At 40.5% G+C, this 19,980-nt stretch overlaps 1 protein-coding gene across 4 annotated transcripts in view; it reads left to right on the forward strand.

Annotated features, from left to right (window-relative positions):
* ADGRV1 (adhesion G protein-coupled receptor V1) overlaps window positions 1-19,980 on the forward strand; it is a 247,800-nt gene that overhangs the window by 17,342 nt on the left and 210,478 nt on the right. For all 4 annotated transcript variants that reach the window (XM_082191331.1, XM_082191333.1, XM_082191334.1 and 1 more), the window contains 11 exons: window positions 1,130-1,695; window positions 2,998-3,268; window positions 5,256-5,585; window positions 6,938-7,114; window positions 8,282-8,505; window positions 13,645-13,771; window positions 13,860-14,042; window positions 14,531-14,711; window positions 15,628-15,791; window positions 17,455-17,578; window positions 18,479-18,745. In XM_082191331.1, the coding sequence (XP_082047457.1) occupies window positions 1,130-1,695; window positions 2,998-3,268; window positions 5,256-5,585; window positions 6,938-7,114; window positions 8,282-8,505; window positions 13,645-13,771; window positions 13,860-14,042; window positions 14,531-14,711; window positions 15,628-15,791; window positions 17,455-17,578; window positions 18,479-18,745 (2,614 nt within the window). The remainder of the gene's footprint in view (window positions 1-1,129; window positions 1,696-2,997; window positions 3,269-5,255; window positions 5,586-6,937; window positions 7,115-8,281; window positions 8,506-13,644; window positions 13,772-13,859; window positions 14,043-14,530; window positions 14,712-15,627; window positions 15,792-17,454; window positions 17,579-18,478; window positions 18,746-19,980) is intronic.

A 19,980-nucleotide genomic window follows, 5' to 3' on the forward strand; every position in this document is an offset into this window, starting at 1 on the left:
GTGGATTGACATTTGTTCTGATTCCGCAGCAAACAGCAAGTTTTCCCAAAGAAAACAGTGAGGCGAATGAAAACCATTTGGACCTGTGCCTTGAAAGCATGTGACAAAGCAGAAAACCTCTCAGACCTGTGCTTTCCAGGCACAAGACAAGCAACAATGTAGACAAGCCCTAACTGTAGGAAATTTATAATACTGTTTATGCTAGTGAGCATTTGTGGGTATAGGAATCAGTTCACATAGTATGGAGTTGACAAATTGATAAAGTCTTTTGATCTCTGCTTATAGGTATTTTTATGCTGTTTCATAAGTGGAAGGAATTTTTCCTGTCTGTGTATGATTTCGGGCATGAGTTTTGTTTTGTTGTCTTCCATATAGAGAAAACTTTGGTTGTTTTCCTGTATGCACATCATCACAACTAGGTGGGAGTTAGAACCCTGCAGGCCCTCATGGATGAGGGGCTTAAGGATGAAGGCTCATGGTCCAGCTGGCTTCAAAGGCTGGCACAACCCCTGCACCCCAAGTTTAGTGGTGAAAGGCAACCAAAAGTTGATTCAAAGCATCTGCTGGCTTAAGCTGTTCTTCTTTCTCTGGCTTCCTCTTTTAGCAGATGGGCTGTTAGACCTGCATTTTTCATCCCTTTTAAACAGCAAAGTCATGGAGGCTGCAGCTAATACTGTAGTTGCTTTTAAACCCAGTTCTTTGTTGGTTTTCATCCTCTCCACCACCCCATGTTCTCCCTACTACACGGATAGAATAAAATAAAAAAAGCTTTAAATCAGTATAACCTGAAAATACGCGCAGAGATAGTTGATGAACATCAGAACAGGATCAGAGGTTGGAATTCTATGCGAATGAATACAAAGGGGGGGGGTCTTTAAAAGAAGCATCATATTTTAAAAATTAGATGGCAGGCTGAAACTGTAAAGTGTTTCTATTATTTAAAAAGATGAATAATCTGAGTGAGGTGTGCATTTTTCTCTTAGCGCATCTATGCTTCAATGATCATTTACACCAATATTTTATAGGGTAAGGAAATGCAGGATTTCTATTTCAGTAACAAGAAATTTGTTGATTTGCACATATTTACCTTTGATTTGAGTTATCCTTAATCATTATAATTTTTTTCTAGATACCAGAAGATGATGAAAGATTTATTATTCATCTGAAAAGTGTAGAAGGAGGAGCTGAAATCAATACCTCAAGAAATTCTGTTGAGATTATTATTAAGAAAAATGATAGCCCAGTGCGATTCACTCAGAGTGTTTATATGGTGCATGAAGAGGACGATATACTAACAATCCCAATAGCTCGGGGTAAAGATGATGATGGAAACATAATTGGACCGGATGAACATGAAGTCTCCATTCGCTATGCTGTTGTAACTGGGAATTCAACAGCACATGCACAGCTTAATTTAGACTTTCTAGATCTACAGCCAAACACAACTATCATTTTCCCACCTTTAGTGCATGAATCTTACATAAAATTCAAAATCATTGATGATGCCATACCAGAAATTGCTGAGACATTTCATATCATTCTACTTAAGGACACTTTGCAAGGAGATGCTGTTTTAACAAATCCATCTGTTGTCCAAGTTACCATTCAGCCCAATGATAAACCTTATGGAGTACTATCTATCAACAACATCCTGTTTACTCGGCCAGTTGTTATTGACGAAGATCAAATGTTAAGGTACTCCTTTTATTACATTGGAAATGCTAAGGTAGATTTAGGAGAAAACTAGCTAGAATTTATTGGAGAAAACAAATTTGGGCTGGGAAAGTGCTCGTATTTCCTTGTTGGTAACTTTTATCAGGGCTGTTTAGCACTGAATTATGCTTTGCCTTGCTCTTAATGAATGCCTTAAATTGAATTAGGACTAGTGCTTTGGTTAGAATTCATAGGGAACCTACATATGTCTACAGATTCCTGCTGCAGTTGTTCGCCCTCCAGTGTGTGGAGGCCTGTAGAGATGGATGTTGAGACACATCAGAGTGGGTGGAGCTACCATACATGTCCTTGCTCCAAGTGTCATTATGTGCTGGGCATGGTGCCTGAAGAGTGCTAACGTCTGTCCATCTGCACCCTAGGTGTTCTGAATAAAGTAATGGATTGTCATGAACCCTGCAGTGCTGTCATGATTGAGCTTGTGTTGGCAGGCTTTGACTGAAGAGGAGGAGGAAATGGGATGGATGAACTGTTGGGAACCTTGGTTGGAAGAGAGATCTCCCCTTTCCAACCTGATTTTAGAAGGGGGATGCCAGCTATCCACTCTGACCTTCCTGCAGAGCACAGGACGTTAGTGGAATCTGGGGAGGACTTTGCTCAGCTGAGTGGGGAAACTGAGCTGGAGGCAGTGTCAACAGAACAGGGGCTGGAACAGGAGGGTGCACTCTTGACACCTAGAACCAGCTGCCAGCTTTGCAGGTGGGAGCAGATCCACCCACCCCAGTCTTATAGTCTTGGCTTTCCCACAAGGCAAGAAAGCCTAACCAGTTAGACTGATATGCTTTGTGGATGGAGCTGGGAAAATTTCTGGGGCATCTTTGTCACTTCTGCCCAGTTTTGTACTTCCTTCCCTGATCCTGAGCTGTGACTCCTGAGCATTGTGTCTGCTGCTGAGCCAGAACTGTTACCTGCCTGACTAAAAGTCTCTTCCTTACTTACAAGTTGGAGCTTCTGTCTGCATGTGTTGGGTAGGAGAATTTGGATCAGAAGAATAAACACTGCACAGGACAATAGCCTAGGACCAGTGCAATAGCACTGAGTGGGGAAATGATGAACAACAGAGATCAGACACAGACACCATTCAACTTATTTGTCAAGTCAGTTTGCATAGTTAACAATAGTTTACTCAGGAAGGGCATTTAACTCCTGCAGTGTTTATATATTGGAGTAACTTGTAGGTTCATTTGAGTGCTTCATTATAACTCTAGTGTTTCACTAGAGTTAAAATTAGAAAATTGTTTGTTGATTTCTGTTTGCAACCTCTAGGTACGAGGGCATCACAGTTGTACGAAATGGTGGAACACATGGAAATGTTTCGGTTTCCTGGATTATAACCCGGAACAGCAGTGATCCTTCGCCTGTGACTGCAGACATCACTCCAGACTCAGGGGTATTGCATTTTGCTCAAGGGCAGCTGATAGCATCACTTCCTCTGAACATTGTTAATGACAATTTCCCTGAAGAGGCACAGCCATATCTGCTTAGGATTCTGGCTCATACAATAAAGGGGGGTGCGGAAGTGAGTGAACCAGCTGAGGTAAGTCTGCATTTATTCACCTAAAGAAATGCAAGCGTTCCAGCAAGATGCCAATTTTATCCAATTAGTATAATTATTTAAACCAGTTATTTATGTAATTGGCAAATTCTTTATTTTACAATCCTGTCTGGCACCGTTGCTTCTCCAGTCTGTTGCTGTTGTTGATCAGCTGCATTGCGTTGACACTTAAACCTTATACCTCAGTAAAATTAGCTTTCTTATTCTAGGAGTCGGTAATGGTCTTTGTGTTGGTTTCTAATAAGATGCTCTCATTCAGATCCCCTCATTGCTAACAGTTTACTGATAACTAGGACTACGTCACAATGCTAGGTAGCTAATCAGATAGAATGTCCCAGCTTAAATGTCTGAATCACCTTTGCAACTGGCCACTATTTTATCTAGTTCTTTTCTCCTAATCTTCTTAGCTGCCAACACATATAGCGCTACTTTTTAAATTACGAAGTCGTCAGTATCACTCAGCAGCCATTTTACCTTTTCCGCCCTGTTTGAGTGTGTTCCATTCGTAAGCAGGGGTTTTATAAACCGGTCTCTTGGTTCTATATATATAGCGGGCATTGCAATAAATAATGGTACAGGTCCTCTGCGCAAGGTTGCCCACACAGACAAAGCCTCTCCTTGTGCTGTACTTTGCCATACCGACCATCCACCACCGCCGAGGGCATCAATTGGAATCGTAATTCTGTAAAAGCAATTCTAAGTATGGCAAGTGGGAGCTTTGTCAGATAACTAGCTCGGCTGTGCTCCGTTTTGATAAGTGGGAACCATGGTGAACCTTTGGTAGAGGCAATTGTGGTTGAATCCCTTTCGGACCTAAAGAGACAATCTCTTAAGTGCCTCTTATCCATCTTCATGATCACCTGACGATCTTGTAATTGATATTGGACAAGAGGCACTGGGTGTCATCCTTCCAACATTTGGTCTGTTCTCATTCTGAGGTAGCTAATCGCATTTGGCTACATGATGACATCAGGGCAAACAATATAAATCCAGGAGGGTAAAGCCTTATTGTTCAGTTACACAGGGGATCCCAAGCAATCAGTGTTAGTGCTGTGAACGTGGTGGCATTGCTGGTTGGATTTTGTTAAGTTACAGTCTCAGTGAGATCAAACAAAACCAACTGAGAGAGATGAGGAGAGCAGGCAGTGTAAATAAATAGGCAAAACATTTCCCCAGGCACTGCTGGAAAATCCTCAGAGAGAAGCTTTTCAGTACTACTGAAAACTCCCCCCCTTTTTTTTTTTTTGCTTTACACTACTGGAAAAGTAGTTTTGCTCAGAGCTAGCTTCCTCCCACTCATAGAGATACTATGGAATAATATTCCTGCCTAAGTTAGCATATTAGGATGCTATGCTAAATTGGGCAAGAGTCTGATGCCCCTGTTACCTGAAAGGGTTCACCTCTGTCCTGAAGAACTTCTGCCGTTGAACTTAAGTGGCTCAGCAACCCTTTGTGGGATCCATTTGGCTGTTCCTTTCAGGACATCCTGGTGATGATGCAGTTTTTTTTTATACAATTGCATGTTAGACGGATTTCCACATTATGATCACTTTGATTAGCTAGCAAAATGTTCAAGGGTAGAATGAGTGGAGTAGCAATATGTTCTGCTTAAGACCCTCTATACTTGATCTTCCTGGTCATGTTAGCCAGTTGCTCCTTCTTATGATGAGTTGCTACAATAAGCAGCTTACTTCCAGCTGCTGACATGAGTGTGGGAAAATTCCGGGAGCACGACAAAGTTTGTCACACATCCTTTACATGGCAGTGCTGTTAGCACGAGCACTGTTAGCTACCACAAGTGGTGGGGTCATGTAAAGTCAGTTAGTTCTGTGGTTGCATTGCCTGTCTTGGGAGTGATAAAAATCTCATAATCCAATCAATACTTACAGTGGTGATCTGATAATTAATTTATTATGATTTCTAATGGTAATTTGCTCCTAATGTGAATACTTTGTTGTCATTCTTGTAGCTTTTGTTCTACATTCAAGACAGTGATGATGTTTATGGTGTAATAAAGTTCTACCCTGCAGAGGATCAGAGGATAGAAAGCAGCCCCGATGGACGTTTTTTGTCTCTTAGCTTTGCAAGGCAAAAGGGAACAGTGGGAGATGTGAGACTGTCTTATACAGTCCTGTATATTCCTGCTGGGCCTGTGGATCCTGAGCGAGCTAAAGAAGGTGTTCTAAACATTTCGGGAAGAAGCACCCTCTACTTTCCAGAAGGAAGAACTAGAGAAATTATAAAAGTACCAATAAGAAATGATGCGTTTCTTCAAAATGGGGCCCATTTCTTAGTACAGGTATGCGATATGGTATAAAATTGTCATAACTTTTATGTGACACATCAGTTTAATTTCTTGTTATAGCATCAATAACATGAAACATCCCCTTCATGTTGCCTTATTAGGGAAGTCTAATGTTTTTTTCTTGGATAAACCTTATTTCTACATGCACAGTTTAGAATGAGGTTTGTGGAAAGGGGAAGTGACATGAGAATGCAATTGAAATTAAAGAAAACATTGGTAAGAAAGAAAAGATTAATTATTCACTGGGCATTTTTCAGTGACATAGCCAGTTCAGTCACCTGGTATAGCCTGAAATATAACTCTGTAAAAATATTTCTGCACATTCCAAATTCAAAGGAATACAAAATTCTTTAAAGAACTCAGCTGGGTCAAGAAAATATGTAAAGCATCAGTGGATAAAATGCCCTTTGGGAACCTCATCGACCAAACTTTCTGTTACTCTTGCATTTCCCCATGGCACTTTGTTCTGTTTGGCTCTTTTAACAGTTTCAGCAATTGTAATAGCAACAATTGAAACCAGTTCTGCCGTGTGCTTTTTGGGGAGTTTGGATGCCCGTCCAATCCCAATCCCAGCAACCCACTGCTATAAAATTGATAATAAAAATAAAAGTTTGGGTGCTTTGTTTTTCTCAATTCTGTGAATGGAAAGAGCTCCTTCTGTGCTGTTACATGATCCTTCTATTTTATTAGACTCCATCTTGATTTTTTTTTTAAAAAAAGTTGGTGGTTTCCAAATATTCCAAATATTCATGGTGTGAAAAGTTAGGACCCATGAAAATGACTCCAAAACAGAGAAGACACAAAATATTGTAGAAAATTTTGTATGAATATCATGGAAATGGATTTTGTTTATTTCCTTCTCCATCTCCTGCAACTGTTTCCCTTCTCTATGTACATTCATTGGGAGTTCAGTGTAGGTTCTTCAGCAGGTTCTAACATCTCCTGGGTGTTAATTTACTGGATCCTGGAGTCTTTCTCTCCAAAATAGTTCAGTTTGGTGGAAGAGTGCCTGTTCACAACCTGCTTCAGCAATTTACAGTTACTTATTCTGATGCAGAACTGCACATGTGATTGCATGTTTTTCTTATATGTTCAGATGTGATAGGCATAAAGATCTGTAGATGTAAATTAGTGTTTTCCCAGAATAACTGAGAAGTGGAAATAATCTCTTCCTATCATGGAAATTGTGTATTATCATTTTTTGTAGTGAGATTCTGAAAAAGCCTGGTTGGATATTTGCAGCTTACATTAAAAATATGCAATAATTAGTTGTCCTGTCCTATAAATCATTGTACCGTATGTAGGAATGGCAGAGAATCTTAAAATCTTTATTCTTTTTATTGCAGCTTGAAAAAGTTGAACTACTGAATATCACTCCTCTAGTTCCACCTGTAAGTCCTAGACTAGGTGAAATTCAAAACATCTCCTTAAGAATTACGCCTGACATTGCAAATGGAGAAATTGGCTTTATCAGCAATCTTCCAGTAATTTTACATGAGCCAGAAGATGTTGTTTTTACAGTAGTAAGTAAATCTTTCTTTAAATGTTGTTCTTGCATACTGCACATTTTCTTCAGAGAAAGTACAGGGTCTGCCTTCACTTAACACGAACTTCTGCAAGCTAGTAGAAAATAATTTATTTTGCAACACTTACTTATTCAAAATATTTCTCATGCCTTGTCATCATGGTTCTGTAATGAAGAAAAATAACCTTAACAACTCTGAATCACAGTTAAATTGAAATGTCACCATTTGTTCCCTGCAACCTATGAAGATGCTACTCAGAGGTAAGGGTCATATAGTTGTAATAAAAGTTATATTTTCCTAACTCCAGGTAAAATCAAGTATTAGATAACACGGTTCCCTCCAATTTCTCAAATGTTTTTTTTGTTCCCTGTGGAGGCTTCGTTTTTTTCTGCCTCATTCTCAGGGTACTTCAATATTTTGCTCTGTGTGGGGTTTTAGGGTTACTTCCTTGTTGTGAGGTGGCAAAGGGGCAATGTTTTTGGCCACATCCACACCACACATTTGAAGTACTCTTATTCGACTTTTAAGAGTCATGGCTTTCTGCAAAAAGAATCCTGGGAACTGTACTTTGTTAAGGGTTTCCTAACAACTCTCAGCTCCCTTAACGAACCACACTGGCCACTGTTTTCCTGCCATGTAACCATTTTTCCAGCACTCTGCAGCCTCCCCTGCTGCCCATCTTTCCTTTCTTTTTTAAAAAGCCCCATGAGAGTGGTTGGTTACCTCATTATGTCTTCATCTGGGCCTTGAAATGTGGGCTCCTAGGTAGGCTACGGAGTGAAGATTGCTGGTGAGATGATTTGTAGATAGGAAGCAATGTTACTCACAAACATCTCTCAAAAGGAAGATAAGCATGACAAAAATTCTGCATCCCAACCATAAGAACTTCACTGATTTTTTAGTTATTTAGATTTTCTCTCCCCCCTCCATTTTCATGTTTCATTAATTTGTGACGCACCTTACCATTATTTAAAAGATGCCATACAATTCTTTCATGCATTTCATAGGTGCAAAATGCTGTAGAAGTTAAAAATAAATCAATCTATGTGCTATTTCAGAAATGTGTTTTTAGATATTTGATATTGGCTGTAGCTTGGCAGCTAGAGTTGCATGTACATTCAGTAAGGAAAAAAAAACCCTTACAGAACTTGGTATACATTCTAGACCTCCATTCCATTGCATCGAGATGGGACTGATGGACAAGCTACTGTCTTCTGGAGCCTGATACCCTCTGGCCTCAATCCAAAAGCTGTAACTATTGATGATATAAGCCCTTTCTCTGGCTCTGTTGTATTTTTATCTGGACAAAGTGACACAGCAATCAACCTTACTGTCAAAGCTGATGACATCCCAGAAATGAATGAGACTCTAATATTGTCATTAGACAGGTATTATTCTGCAATAATTTGTCACAACATACCCTTTTTTATACCCTGATTGTATTATTTTATGCACTGGCTAACGTTTGTACGCTTACTTGTGGGGTGGGATGTATTGAGTAAGCCCCTTTAAGCACAGTAGGATTTATTTCTTAGTAAACATGCATGGATTATTCTGTAAATGTTCGTAGATACCTTATGCATCCATGACATTTTATATGTTGAATCAGAGCCATACTCATAGGTAATATCTCATAGGTAATATCTCATAGGTAATATGCAAACAGATGGCTCTATCATATTGGTTGTCCGCTGAAATTGTTTCTGCATTTCCTTTGGCAGATAACATTGCTCTGAAGGCACAATTATGCTAAATTTCCATTTCAGTTTCATGTAAAGTTATACTTCTGTCAAAATGTGCCTGTAATGATCTGGTTCTTATAATGCCATACCATTCAAAAGTAATAGGATTGATTTTCATAGTAAGGTGTCTCAGACTTAACACAAGAAAAGGAGTTGAATTTCATTTATGATATTTCAACTTCTTTGCTGCTGCCTCAACAGGTATTATGTAACTTAATTCCATACAGAGTATTGCTCATGTTTCCATACATAAGTTATACTCTTCCTTTTCCAGTTAGTTCTTATACTTGGTGAGCTTCTGCACTGGGTATAAATATTAAAGTGACAACAGAGCTGATTTGTTTTTTAAAAACTAGATTTATCAACCTTAACGCTATGTCTGATATTATTTATCTGGTTCTATATCACATTTAATGTACACATTGCTAAAAAAATATTGTACTTTATCAAATCATTTGTTCAGAATTTGATGTTAGATCAGCAAATGTGTGGCTCCTCAGGATAACAGGAAATTGGAGGAGGGGGCAGTTTCAGGGAAGGATCCTCGGGTGCTACATTCTAGAGTGATTCACGTGTGATAGGCTGATTCAAACTCCCCTCCTGGAGCCAGATTGGATGGCTCCCATGGGCCAATCAGGTTGCTGCCTTCTAGAATCCTACCTGCCTATTGTTCAAGGATCCAAGCTCAAGACATAACACCAGGTTGCTGGGATGGCATCTATAATTCCAGCATGTCCCACTCATCCTGGAATTGGGGCGGTTGAGGGGCATGCCTTAGCCAGTGGTCAGAGATGGTGGGAGTTGTAATCCAACAAGGTAGAAGAACTCTAGGTTACACCATATACATTAGGTATATTGCTTATCAAGAATATGAAAATGCTTGTTTTGTAATCTTGGCCTAAATCCAGCACAGGTTAGCTCACTATGGTGTCAGGTATGCTTAACTGTTTGGGATTTAGGCCCTGGTGTCTATAGCACTGTAACCAGCTTTCTGTCCCTGAGCCTCTTTTCCTGTCATCTTTCCCCCTTCAGTCAGTTTGTGGTTCATAATGCCTTCATGAAAATGGCATTCCTTATTAGTGCTGTGCTGAAACCTGTCCTCCAGTTTTTATGCTTTGACTTGCTAGTTTGCTCTTGGCAACCTCATTTATACTCAGAGGTGTACCTAGGCTCTCTTGCGCCCTTGGCAAGGAGCTGTATCAGTGCCCCCCATTCCCTGTGCCCTTGGCGGAGATCCTCTACCAAGGTAGCCACAGGAGCCTGCACACCTCGCCCGGCTGCCCAGAGCAGCGAAGGAGTGGCCCAGGAAGTGTGAGGACAGGCGGGTGGGCTCATAGCCACTTGGAGCCAGATGGGAGAGGTGTGATTTGAGTGCTCCCCTGGTTCTGTGCTCTTGGCGGGGGCCAACCTAGCCAGCCCCTAGGTATGTCCCTATTTATGCTACGCTGTTAGAGTCCTGGCATTTATCTTTGTTCTGCCTGCTGAACCCTTTGGGAAGGGATTATGTCATCTTTGCATGCAACACTTAGCACAGGTTTTCTATGCAGAGTGGTTTTTTTGCAGAACTCCTGTGAATTTCAGTGGCAGCTTATGGAACAGACATTGCCAAGGCCAAATGCCATTCACACGTGCTTGCATAACTAAGATATACAGGCAGACAGCAATTTATAATGAATCAAAGTAACTGGGGTATTAAAAATGCTAGGTTAGGATCAGAGGCACTATTCCATTTCCAGCCATATCTTCTGACAAGTGGTTTGTACCGTTAAGCATTTGTTTCGAGCCGATAAAATGTTGGGCTTGGAAAATGCTTTCGCCTCTTACATCATTCTTACAGTTTGATTTACTGAAAAAGCAGCCACAAATAACACTTCATGCTGTTTTAACTCCTGCCTAAATGAGGCCTTTCAAATATGTCCCCATTACAAAAATCTGAACAATGGCAACCCCTGCCCTTCTTTATCTACTCAGACAATTATTTGGGCAGCGTAGTGGGATGGCAGGTCCTGGGGGGTTGTGCATCAATGAATAAAATGGGTTTCTTTTGTCTAATTAAAAGCACTGAGTAATTACAGACGGTGCTGAATAAAATTTACTCAGCTGCTCTGTAGCCTGTATGCCTGCACAGTGCTTGGCAGTTGGCGGCTGGCTCTTGGAGCAGTGCTGGCAGCGAAGGCCTTGAATGGTCCTTGACATCCCAATTGGTCATGGGGTCATCTCCCATGAGTGGGAATTGCTGAACCTCTTGCTAGCATTAGTCAAACAAGTGAGTGCCAAGCAAGTAGAATTCCCATAAAGTGAACATTAGCTGCTGGAAAGGTGCTGGGTTTTTTTTAAAAAAAATTATCCCGCCCCGCTTTTTATTTCCTCCTCTAAAGAACTCTCCTACAAAGAATCTGGCAAACAGTGGTTTTATTCCTACCCCCTACTTATTTCTCTCTGTATTGACAGGGTAGAGACAGAAAGGTTTGTCGTGTACTTTGGGTAAGTGCAGCAAGCTGTGTCTTTGTATTCAGTGAATCAGCACTTTGTTTTGGAAGTGGTTGGTCTGGACAAGACTGTGTCTCCTTTAATATTTCTTTCCTTCTGAAGCACCATGCCTATCGGACCTCCTTGGGCAATGCATGCTTCCTGTTGCTGTTTTATTTGGGAGCATGGGGTGGAGGATTGAAAACGTTCCTTTATGTAGGGCCTATGAATAATAATAAAAAGTTATGAATGCATGGCTTGGTGTTTGATGTTTGAAGATAATGCAGGACAGTAGATTGGTTGTTCTGATTTCACTGCTGGGAAATCAGGCCTCCCAAATATGGTATAATGGAGTTGAATAATTAGAGTTAAACAGAAATTGTTTTCATCCTCAAATAGCTTGTGTGTTTTCATTGCAATGTTTAGGGAACATACACCACAACCCTATGCACATTGACTTGGAAGTAAATGCTTCCATGTTCAGGGAGAATTACCGTGCTTCCATGTAAGCGGGTTTAGGATTGGGGTTTTATTGAAATAAATTGCACATATTAGTGCTGCAGCCAATTTAAATACATCATTGATCATTTAAAAACAATTAATACAAATTACCTAGGAACATAATATCTGCATCTTTGTATGCTCCAGCAACTAATCAAGAGCTTAAGCATTAGTTAACAACTTCAGTTCCTGAACTTGAGTATCACTTCAGGAACACTGAATTTGGTTAAGAATAAGATTCAGGTTTAGTGTGCGTGTGTGCACAGAAACCTTTGCATTGAAGCCATTTTAAAGGATTCTCATTGGCAGTGTGAGCTCTTGAAATCATCTCTGCTTGTTGGGTAGATCTGCAGCACAGGAAACAATCAAGGGGCAAAATGTCGTCTCAGATGAAGTTGGAAACAAAATATTTACTTTCAACAACTTTTCATAGCAAATGTTATTGGAAAGTTTGTTACATGTTAGTAGGACACTAAAACCTGCTCTTCAGTGCTTTCAAATCCAGCAGTGCTTTTAAAAGCTTACCATCCAGTACTCTTGTATGTTACTGTGTTTTATTGTCTTTCTCTGTGTGAAGTGTGCACGTTTAATCTTTTTTTGGAAAAAAAAATCTAGGCAAATATAAATAAAATATAGTCTGTGCAGAAAGACTTTGTTCATTCTTTCTTTAAGTACAGCTTTTGTATACCACTTTTCGTCATTCATTCATAAACTGGTTTTACAATACAAAAATATGAATGCAAAAAATAATAATCAGTCAAAGGCAATATAATAAAAGAATAACAAAGTGAATAATATATTCAATCCATTAGCAAATAAAATGTGTGTGTGCTCCAGAAAGGGAGCCAGTGATGGGGCCAAATGTACCTTCATTGGGAGGGTATTTCAGAATAACATGGTTGCGTGCTGAGGTCCCCCAAAACCCCTACCCCAATAACTCAGACATCACACGTAATTTTTGTTTAAGGTTTTTGGCATAATTTTGGCCACAACTTTATTTTTATACAAATTGAGAGTGGTTGCTTAGGCATTGGTTATGACTACCTGGTCCCCCCCCCCCCGCCTTGGGGGGACAGCACTGACTCCGTAGCCAGTCCCGGAGGAAACATGGTCAGAGTCAGATGGAGCTGCGTCACAGACTCTCACTGCTCCGCGCATGTTCCTTGAAGCTTACACGGCCCGCAACCTGCCGTCAGGGTTTGGACGAGGGGGATGGTAAGCTTCAGAATTCCTTTAACGGAATACCCGTCTGCAGCAGCATTGGAGGGGCAGGCACAGCCAATCCATACCCCTCCACCAACCAATTTTAACCAATGCCTAACCGCCAACCTTACAAGTTGTGACGATTTGCTAAGCAGTAGGCAAAACCCAAAAGGCACGCACTAATCAGCCAATTGGACAAATTCCTACTGGGCCCCCGCACCAAGGCGAACGACCCCATGACAGGCAGAGTAAGGTCAAAGCGCAAGCCCAAATCAAGGGAGGGCGGGCGGGAGATCCGATGTCCACAGCGAAAGAGAAAGAGAAAGCTGTGGACCCTGCTTATATAAGGGGTCTGACCCCACCCCTAAATTGGCAACATCAATTTTGCCCCAGTAACAACTTCTTCCAATCTGCTCCAGCCCATTGCCATCAATGGCCTGGTCACTAACTGGGGGTTTTGTTCGGCCCCATCCGCAACACGTGCTCTCTCTTTTATGAGAACACGCTTTGTAGGTGGTGGAGGGGAAGCCCCAGTGTTTTACGCAGGCATCTGCTGCATTTAATGCTAAACTAACTTGCTGGTTAAAAGCATCTTTGGAATTATTTCTTCAGGGTGAATGTGGAAAATCAGATCCTGAAATCCGGATATATTAGCCGTGAAGTGGTTATTCTGGAAAATGATGATCCTGGAGGAGTGTTTGAATTTTCTTTATCTTCAAGAGGGCCGTACAGGATAAAAGTAAGTGCTCAGAAACTAAACCCCTTCCATGATGGAACCACACCAAATAAGAATACTGAATCTTTTGGATTTTTGATTTGTTTTAAAGGAAGGAGAATCTGTTGAACTTCAGATTGTCCGGTCCAGGGGAGCCCTCATCAAGCAATTTCTACGTTATACTGTAGAACCAAGAGACAGCGAGTTCTATGGAAGTACAGGAATCCTGGAGTTTAAGCCTGGAGAAAGAGAAATTAAAATTACATTGCTAACAAAGATGGATGGGATTCCAGAGGTAAAGAGAGGCAGAAAGAATTCCTCATGCCTAACTTGGAATAATAAAGGATGCACTTCTGACATTTAGTACCTAAAACATCCCCCTGAACTGATTGGATTTTTGGTGGGTTATGCTGTGTTGAAAATGCCACCCTTGCCCTAAGAATGAAATAATCATGGCCACTTTGTGTAGAGATGGAGGAGGAAATGTTATGTTTCTGTTTCCTGATTCTTTTTTGTGTTTTCACATGTCTGTAAGTTTAAATTAGTAAGCTATATTCCATGCTCTCAAACACTAGTCATCTGCAGAGGGCAGATTTATCATTTTCCATTTGTGTCTAATAGGCAGTTGTGCTACTGTTAAAACATGAGTTACACTTTCCACATCCTGAGGTAACATTGGCTAAATTTTATTTTACGCTGGCTGATCGATAAATTTGGACTGGTCTCTTGATTGCTATGAGTGTTGCCAGACCATATTGTTCTGATTTGCTTTCCCTGTTCTAGTTGGATGAATTTTACTCAGTGGTTCTCAGTAGCCACGGTGAGCTGCCAAGTAAACTGGGAAATGCCACAGTCGTCAACATAACAATCTTGAAGAATGATGATCCCCATGGAATAATCCAGTTTGCTGAGGATGGATTAACAGTAACAATAAATGAAAGCAAAGGCAGAGACTTCTATGCTGGTAATTCCTTACTGCTCTGTTGTAGGTTAGCTCATATTAACTCTTGCCATTTTATCATAAATTGGTAACTTAATGTCTCTCAAGACTCCTTCACCTGATACCCCTCATAGTACAGATGCTGCTGCTACAGAGTTCCTTCCTATACTGTAAAATCTGGAGCCCAGGTAACAGAGGAGGACTCCACTCTGTGGCTCTTCCACATGGCAATATTTGTCTACCTGAGGTGTGAGGAAGGTGACACAGGTATGATGAGCCACAGTCTCCGCCCCCATTGTTCTGCCCGGACACTGAGGTCCAGCTCCGAGGGCCTTCTGGCGGTTCCCTCACTGTGAGAAGCAAAGCTATAGGGAACCAGGCAGAGGGCCTTCACGGTAGTGGCGCCTTCCCTGTGGAACGCCCTCCCATCAGATGTCAAAGAGATAAACAACTACCTGACATTTAGAAGACATCTGAAGGCAACCCTGTTCAGGGAAGTTCTTAATGTGTGACATTTTAATGTATTTTCAATCTTTGTTGGAAGCTGCCCAGAGTGGCTGGGGAAATTCAGCCAGATGGGCGGGGTACAAATAATAAATTATTATTATTATAGTGTGTTACTGTTTTAACATAGCTCAAGATTTCTCATCTGGGACCTTCATGACATGAGAAGTGATGCTGCAGAAGATGCCATAGCATAGTTCTCCGCTGCAACAATAACAACAACAACAACAACAATAATAATAATGGTGGCTTGCTATTTATTGAGCTTGCAATAAGCAGCATTCTTCCTTGGGATGAATATCTGTAAATGAGTATATGCCACTTTCATAGTTACAGATACTTATCTTTTAAAACTGTTTTTTCTTTGAGTTTTTCTACTCGTCTTTGAATCTCTTAATGCTGTACATTTACCAATTAATGCATTTGTGTTTCAAAGCGGTGTTCAGAGTCTTGCGAAGCCAAGGAACTTTTGGCAATGTAACTGTGTCTTGGGCAACTTACCCAGCTTCTACAAAAGACATCTTTCCGGAGCAAGGGACAGTTTTCTTTGGAAATGAAGAATTTTCAAAAAATATCACCGTATATTCAGTGCCTGATGAGGTAAACACTTTTATGCAAGTAACTTTTTTATTATTATTAAATTAGTTTTCCAGTTTAATATTTGACATTTTCAACACATATAGAAAAAGGAATTATTCAAAGACTCCCCAAAATCCCTCCCCCCCTCCCCATGACTTCCCCCAACTTCCCCCTCTGGTTCATTCAACAATCACTGCTTCTGCTTCATTTATTTTCCTTATTTTGTAGTCTTATCCAATTGCTCTTATATTCTTCACCTTTTTATATCATATCTTCTTACATATTATATTTTACCTTCTTTCATTTTCAAATTGCTCTTTCTTATATTTTACATGTTATCCTTGTTGTAAGCATTACTCAAACCCTGCTAATGAGTCCATTTCTTTACAGTATTTCTGTAAATCCAACATCAATGGTTCCCAATCCTTTTTAAAGTCTCTATTGTCATTGCTTCTGAGTGTTCCCATGAGTTTCACCAGTTCTGCATATTCCATCAGTTTAGTTTGCCATTCTCCTTCTGTTGGTATTTTGGCGTCTTTCCATTTTTGGGCTAGGAGAATCCTGGCCGCCGTTGTAGCCTACATAAATAGCTTCTTCCACTCTTTTGGCAACTCCAGTCCTGTAATGCCTAACAAGAAAAAAAGCTTCTGGCTTTTTAAAAAAAGTTTCTTTAAACATCTTCTTCAATTCATTATATATCATTTCCCAATAATTTTTGGTTGCTTTATAACTCCACCACATATGATAAAACGTTCCATCTCATTCTTTACATTTCCAACATTTGTTAGAGCTTGTTCTTTACATCTTAGCAAGTTTAACAGGGGTGATATACCACCGGTACATCATTTTCATGTAATTCTCTTTCAGAGTTACACAGTTGGTAAATTTTAGATCCACATTCCATAATATTTCCCAATCTTCCATTTGTATATTATGTCCTATGTCTTGTGCCCATTTAATCATTACAGATTTAATCTTTTAGTTTCCCATTCTAGCAACCATTTATACATCTTCCTTCAGTTTGAGAGCCTCAATTTTCTTTCTTTTTTGTAAATATATGAAATGATCATCCTTCAAGCTAATGGGAAATTATCATAGTAGGCAAATACCGTCGAAAGTGGCAAACATCAGCAGTTTTAAGCTCCACTGATCTAAATGGGGACAGTATTAAGTTCAAACATACCCATTGTTATGGTGAGAGCCAGTGTGGTGTAGTGGTTAAGAGTGGTAGTCTCGTAATCTGGGGAACCCGGTTTGCGTCCCCGCTCCTCCACCTGCAGCTGCTGGGTGACCTTGGGCTAGTCACACTTATTTGAAGTCTCTCAGCCCCACTCACCTCACAAAGTGTTTGTTGTGGGGGAGGAAGGGAAAGGAGAATGTTAGCTGCTTTGAGACTCCTTAAGATAGTGATAAAGCAGGATATCAAATCCAAACTCCTCCTCTTCTTCTTCTTCTTCTTCTTCTTCTTCTTCTTCTTCTTCTTCTGTATCAAACTAGCTAATCTAGGATATAAATTTGTAACTTACGGTAGATCTCATTATTCTGCATTCATTATTCTGTTTGTTTTAATATTCCCATTATTCTACAGGTGTGTTCCATGATTTGCAAGAGTTAATGCTTGACAACTTTGTTTTAATTATAGAGCATTTAGAGGTAACATACATTAACTTTTATATTTTTCCAGATACCTGAAGAAATCGAGGTATTCATCCTTAGTCTTTTCAATGCCACAGGGGGTGCTAGAATTGGAAATATAACCACTGCAACCTTGCAGATTACAAAAAACGACGACCCAATTTATTTTGCTGGTGAGAGATCTTCAGTGTAGCTTATATTGAGTGACGGATCTGAAACAAGATAAATAGGAGTGGCACAATTTGCTTGGTTTTCTCTTAATTTGTAATCTCTTATGTGCTCATTTTTATTTATTTATTGCATTTATAGCCTACCTTTTGGCAGCATGGTATGTCAGATCATGGTTTGTAAAGGAGCTTCCAAACCAGGATATCAAACCACAGTGTGTATTAGATGTGGTTTGACATTATTTCTTAGTTTGAAAACCATTGACAAATGGAAATTTGGACCATTGCTCCATCTCAATAAGTTCTGAGCTATGGGAGGAGGAATGAACTTATGAAGCTGAGTACTGAACAGAGGGGAAATGAAAGCAATAATGGTATTACTGTTGTACATTTCAGAATTCATACCATATTGTGGGGTCCTTAAATATGGTTAGCATAAACCATGGTTTGGTGTGATGTCTGCAGTGTGCCACTTTAGTCTCAGTTGGTTAGAACATGGTGCTGATAATGCCAAGGTTGCAGGTTTGATCCCCGAATGGGACAGCTGAATATTCCTGCATTTCAGGGGGTTGGACTAGATGATCCTTAGAATCCTTTCCAACTCTATAATTCTATGATCTAATCTGTATTGTGATTATTTTACTGTAAGCCATTTACAGCATTTCAAACCCTGAAGGTATAAATATAATGATGGCAGTAAATCTTTGCCTGGAAGCTTATTAATGTGTTATGCTCTTCTCCTAATTTGTAAGGTAACAGTGGAGTGGAGACATTCAGTACTATGAAACGTGTATCTCATTAAAAAGTAGATTTTTTTCTCTTTACTGGGAACAATATTTGCAAAGGAAGGTTACAGTTCTGTTGTATTGATTTCTCTTTCTTTTGCACACTGTATATGCATTTCAGATCCCGTTGTTGTGAAGGCTCATGAAGGCGGCATTGCTAATTTTGTAGTAATAAGAAATGGCTCAGATGTTGATGCCGTTTCGGTTTCGTACGCCACTGTTAATGGAGGAGCCACTGCTGAAGAGGGAGACTTTATGCCTAGCGAAAAGAGTGGTGTGCTTTTTTTTGATGTTGGAATACGAGAACAAAACATAACCGTGTTTATCAATGATGACGATACCCCTGAGTCGGATGAGACTTTTTATATCATTCTCTTCAACTCAACAGGTTCAAATGATTATTTGATCTCTATGTAAACTAAGCAGCTGCTGCATTTCTGATGTTGCTTTTCTCATTTCGTGAATAATATTTTGGGGGAGCTGATTAGGGTATTCCCATGCTTCTTCACATTAAAGCATCCTTTTTATACCCTTGTGAAATGTGCAGTATGCCTGCATCCATTCAATTGGAGCTGGTTGTAATATTGCTGGATTAGAAGCAAAACAAAAACACCCAGCTGATTTGTTTTGTGACCGACTTTTATAGAGCTAATTTGGCTTTCATTATTTGTGTTGGATCTTAAAACAACCAATATATATGTAAATAACCCCCAGCCTTACACATATAGAACAAAAGAGAAAAAGATAGGCATAAGTGGCTAGGTATAAATTTACACGGGGTTAAGTACAAATGTGTCATTGTGCTGTGCAATATATTTGATGTTTTTATTGTTGTATATAAACTTCATGGCAGCCATAAAGTGGTGCTGTATAATAGTCGGTTCTCTCATCCTGTTATCTTAAACATACAAGCTCAGGCTGTGATCTAGAAGACTTCAGCCATACTGGGTTCACTTCCTTGGCTCTAAAGTAAAGATAAATAAATAAATACCGTATTTTTAGCCCCATAGGACGCACCGGCCCATAGGACGCATCAAGTTTTTTTGGGGGGAAATAAAGGGAAAAAAATTATTTTCCCCCCAGGCGCTTGTGGGGCAGGCAGCGGGGAGAAGTGCTCTTCTCCCCGCCGCCCGCCTTGCGATCAGATCCAGGGACAGCAGGAAGACGCGCTGCGGCTCCCTGCTGTCCCCGGAGTGGTGGGGCAGGCAGCGGGGAGAAGCGCTCTTCTCCCCGCCGTAAGCCTCCAAACCACTTCGGGAGACAGCGGGATGGCGGCGTTCCGCCTCCCTCTGTCCCCCGACATTGTGGGGCTGGCGCTGGGGCTCTCCTGAAGCCTGGAGAGCGAGAGGGGTTGGTGCGCACCAACCCCTCTCGCTCTCCAGGCTTCAGTGGAAGCCTGCATTCGCCCCATAGGACGCACCCACATTTCCCCTTCATTTTTGGAGGGGAAAAAGTGTGTCCTATAGGGCGAAAAATACGGTACAATCTCCATTTACCACTTAGGCTCCCAGTGTCAGGCATGCTAATAGCCATCATCCTATCTATTCAGACTTCTGGGTAGTTACTCAGGAACAGAGCCTATTTACTCCAGTGTACATGATGGCATGCTGTTTTCAAAGGCTA

This window comes from Podarcis vaucheri (assembly GCF_965113315.1).
Source record: "Podarcis vaucheri genome assembly, chromosome: 11".
Classification (NCBI taxonomy): domain Eukaryota; kingdom Metazoa; phylum Chordata; class Lepidosauria; order Squamata; family Lacertidae; genus Podarcis; species Podarcis vaucheri.